Source organism: Octopus sinensis, linkage group LG30 (assembly GCF_006345805.1).
Source record: "Octopus sinensis linkage group LG30, ASM634580v1, whole genome shotgun sequence".
NCBI classification, from domain to species: Eukaryota; Metazoa; Mollusca; class Cephalopoda; order Octopoda; family Octopodidae; genus Octopus; species Octopus sinensis.
Genome location: NC_043026.1, coordinates 9,500,051 through 9,504,293, shown reverse-complemented (window position 1 = coordinate 9,504,293; position 4,243 = coordinate 9,500,051). Strand labels below are relative to the sequence as shown.

The 4,243-nt window shown below is 36.9% G+C and overlaps 1 protein-coding gene across 1 annotated transcript; it reads right to left on the bottom strand.

Annotated features, from left to right (window-relative positions):
* Positions 1 to 243: 243 nt before the first annotated feature.
* Positions 244 to 2,319, bottom strand: LOC115226807 (zinc finger protein 665-like). The gene is made up of 4 exons (XM_036515136.1): positions 2,168 to 2,319; positions 1,729 to 1,877; positions 1,264 to 1,536; positions 244 to 296 (listed from the first exon to the last, which is right to left on the bottom strand). Exons 1-4 carry the CDS (start codon positions 2,317 to 2,319, stop codon positions 244 to 246), a joined length of 627 nt encoding a protein of 208 aa, XP_036371029.1.
* Positions 2,320 to 4,243: the final 1,924 nt, after the last annotated feature.

Below are 4,243 nucleotides of genomic sequence, written 5' to 3'. Positions count from 1 at the left end.
ATGTAAATAAATGCTAAAAGAATGTATTTTCAAATCCTTTATTCAATGCATTTGCTGATATTTAAAATAAATTGTATTAAATGTGATTTTCAATGACAGTCAAAAATGGTCCCCTATGGTCTTGTAGGAAGTAAGAAATGTTGTTACTTGTAGGGTTAGCTCTTTAGCATTTAAAGTGGCCATACCTGGTCCAAATTTTCTATCTATCTTATGGTCAAACTAGCCAGAGTTGGCCTCTTGCACCTACCCTACAATGTCATTTAAATACAAACAATCATATCGTAAAAACTTGAAAGCTGTGAGATAATGTAAGACAAGTTGAAAATAATGTGAATAAATAAACATCACATTCGACAGAATAACCTGCATGGTAAAGGGTTCAGTCACCACTCACAGAGAAAAGGTTTTCTCATGTATGAATACGCTTGTGAGAAGTTAAGGCACTACTACGAGAGAATGATTTGCCACAGCTATCACAGGGATATGGCTTCTCTCCTGTATGAATACGCTTGTGACTAATTAAATAAGTACTTAGAGAAAATGATTTGCCACAGATATCGCAGTGATATGGCTTCTCCCCTGTATGAATACGCTTGTGACCAGTTAAAGCGCTACTCTGAGAGAATGATTTGCCACAGATATCACAGTGATATGGCTTCTCTCCTGTATGAATACGCTTGTGCATAGTCAAAGAAGTACTTCCAGAAAATGATAGACCACAGATATCACAATGGTATGGCTTCTCACCTGTATGAATACGTTTATGATAAGTTAAAGCGGTGTTGCGAGGGAATGATTTACCACATATATTACAAGAATATGGTTTTTCTCTTGTATGTGTACGTTTGTGAGAAGCGAGAGCACTACTACATGAGAATGATTTACTACAGATGTTACACTGATATGGCTTCTCTCCTGTATGAATGCGTTTGTGAGAATTGGAAGCACTTTGGTCAGAGAAAGATTTACCACAGATGACACAGTGATATGGCTTCTCGCCAGTATGAATACGTTTGTGTCTAGTCAAATTGTTATTTGTAGACAATGATTTACCACAAATGTCACAGCGAAATCGCTTTTCCCCTGTATGAACAATCGTGTGTGAATTTAAAGCACTCTGTTGAGAGAATGATGTACCACAGACATCACAGTGAAAGGGCTTCTCTCCTGTATGAATACGTTTGTGTACAAGCAATTCGTAACTTGTACAGAATGATTTACCACAGATATCACAGTGGTATGGCTTCTCTCCTGTATGGATACGTTTATGGGTAGCTAAGTTGCCAAGTTGAAAGAATGATTTACCACAGATATCACAAGAATAAGGTGTCTCTCCTCTATGAATACGCTTGTGAATAGTCAGATTACAACTTACAGAGAAAGACTTGTTACAGATGTTGCAGCAATATGGCTTCTCACCCGTATGAATACGTTTGTGAGAAGTTAAACTGCTTTTGCATGAGAGCGATTTGCCACAGATATTACAAGAATATGGTGTGTCAACTGAATGAATATGTTTGTGCCTAACCAAGCCACCTTGTTGAGAGAATGATTTACTACAGATGTTACACTGATATGGCTTCTCTCCTGTATGAACACGCTTGTGAGAAATGAAAGTACTTCGGTCAGAGAATGATTTACCACAGATGACACAGTGAAATGGCTTCTCCCCTGTATGAATACGTTTATGAGTAATTAGGTTATTACTCCGAGAGAAAGATTTGTTACAGATGTTGCAGTGATATGGCTTCTCCCCTGTATGAATACGTTTATGAGAAGTTAGCTGACTACTGACACAAAAAGATTTGTTGCAGATGTCACAGTGATATGGTTTCTCTCCTGTATGAACACGTCTGTGAGCAGTCAAAGAACTGCTGCTAGAAAATGATTTACTGCAGATATTACAAGAATATGGTGTCTCTCCTGTGTGAATACGTTTATGATCAGTTAAAGTACTACTGTGAGAGAACGATTTACCACAGATGTCACAGTGAAATGGCTTCTCTCCTGTATGAACCGTTGGTGTGAAATCAACTCCATTTTTTGAGAGAATGATTTACCACAGATTTCACAGTGAAATGGCATCTCTCCTGTATGAATACGTTTGTGTATAGTCAATTTGCTATTTGTAGAGAATGATTTACCACAAATGTCACAGTGAAATGGCTTTTCACCTGTATGAATACATTTCTGCTTATTCAAGTTACCCTTTTCAGAGAAGGACTTTTTACAGACATCACGTTTATGTGACAATATACGTCTCTTCTTCACTTTGTCTTCTAGAAAAGTCAAATCCTTCGGTTCCTCACTATTTTCCATTTTTTTCTTGAAAATCACAATAGATATATTTTTTCCTTCTCTTTGCCTCTACACTGTTTTGTTTACAAATATTTCAACTGCTGTATTTCTGTCCAGTAAATTTATCCAAGTTTAAATTCCACACAGACACATCTTGTAGACACTCCAGCCAGTGAAGTCCAGAAAGTTTGCTAAGAACACATTTCAAAGTGGAATTCTACGACACATTTTCAGAAACAATCTTATACATCTGTTCTGTACAATATTTTGGTCTTTAAAAGATGATAAATAATGAGAATGTATCTTCAGTTATGCCAATGTCATCTGATATTCTGAAAGAATGTAGAAACAACAGTGTAAGATATAGAGGCTACTTAAAAACTCTGATTCAACATTTCCATAAAGATAAACTGTAGAAATAAACATTTACCTGAACAACAGAATTTTAAGTTTATTAAAATTTACATCTTATGTGAAGCTAACATATTTGTAAACTCCAATTACACATTCACATTTAAAAATAAATATACAGGCAAGGCACAGGAGTGGCTGTGTGGTAAGTAGCTTGTTTACCAACCACATGGTTCCGGGTTCAGTCCCATTGCATGGCACTTTGGGCAAATGTCTTCTACTATATCCTCAGGCCGACCAAAGCCTTGTGAGTGGATTTGGTAGACGGAAACTGAAAGAAGCCCGTCGTATATATGTATATATAGGTACTTGTCAAGTGTAGTGGTCCCGGTTTCGCACACGCGAATTCGCGCGCGCACGCCAGACCTACGTACTCGATACTCGAGATCCTACGAGGTGACTTGCGCATGCGCGTTAACCCCCCCCCCAAAAAAAATACGGATTTTTTAGATACCTTTCTGCTTTTTAAGACAAAAAGGTGTTGGATTTCACTAAAAATATATATGTGTGTGTGTGTGTATATATAACATTTTCAATTTTACACAAAAAATTACATAGTCGCTTTCCTCGCGGATTTACAGATAAATGAATTAATTACTATTTTACAGAATAAAATTAATGAATTAATTATATAAATTAAATAATTCTTGAAAATTAATTAATATTAATAATATTTTTTGAACAAAGTAAATAATTTATAAAACTTGAATAATAATTTTTTTACACAAATGCGAACGTATATAATTTGTGAACCTTTTTTTTTTTTACAGACGTATATAATTTGGTAAACTTAATGAATTAATTTCTTCTCATCATCATCATCGTTTAACGTCCGTTCTCCATGCCAGCATGGGTTGGACGGTTCGACCGGGGATCTGGGAAGCCAGAAGGCTGCACCAGACTTCAGTCTTATCTGGCAATGTTTCTACAGCTGAATGCCCTTCCTAACGCCAACCACTCCGAGAGTGTAGTGGGTGCTTTTTACATGCCACCCGCACAGGTGCCAGGCGAGGCTGGCAACGGCCACGGTCGGATTGGTGCCAGTCGAGGCGGCTCTGGCATCGGCCACGATTCGGATAGTGCTTTTTACGTACCACCAGTCCAGGGGTCCTGGCATCTGCCAGGTGCCACACTTGCCCCAACATGTCTTCGCAAGCAAAGGGGGTTGGCATGGGTGCCTGTCGTGGGATGAGGTTCGATATCAACTTCGCTTGCCTCAACAGGTCTTTGTGTATAAATGTATAAATTTTTCGCACTAAATTCTTTCCGTAGAATTTATCAAAAAATGCGCAAAATTATTCCGTAGAATTTATCAAATTAAAAAACGCAAAATTAATATATTTTTGAAATTGCAAATTATTTAGAATATAAAACAAATGAAGTTAAATTTTAAAATAAATGTCATATACTTATACTCTGTAAGGTGCTGTGTTCACACTTCAATTTACTATTTTCTAGAAATGTTGCTTTTCTAATTGAAACAATTTTTCTCAATCTCCATTTAAAAGTCCATCATGTCTCTTGAGACATATCA

What these genes read in the sequence shown, in the direction of transcription:
- LOC115226807 (XM_036515136.1), bottom strand. Translation starts at nt 2,319, where the DNA reads ATGGAAAATAGTGAGGAACCGAAGGATTTGACTTTTCTAGAAGACAAA. An exon ending in GCCATATCACTGCAACATCT is followed by an intron (nt 1,537 to 1,728) that starts GTAACAAATCTT and finishes TCTCTCAACAAG; the next exon opens with GTGGCTTGGTTAGGCACAAA. An exon ending in CAACTTAGCTACCCATAAAC is followed by an intron (nt 297 to 1,263) that starts GTATCCATACAG and finishes ATTATCTCACAG; the next exon opens with CTTTCAAGTTTTTACGATAT.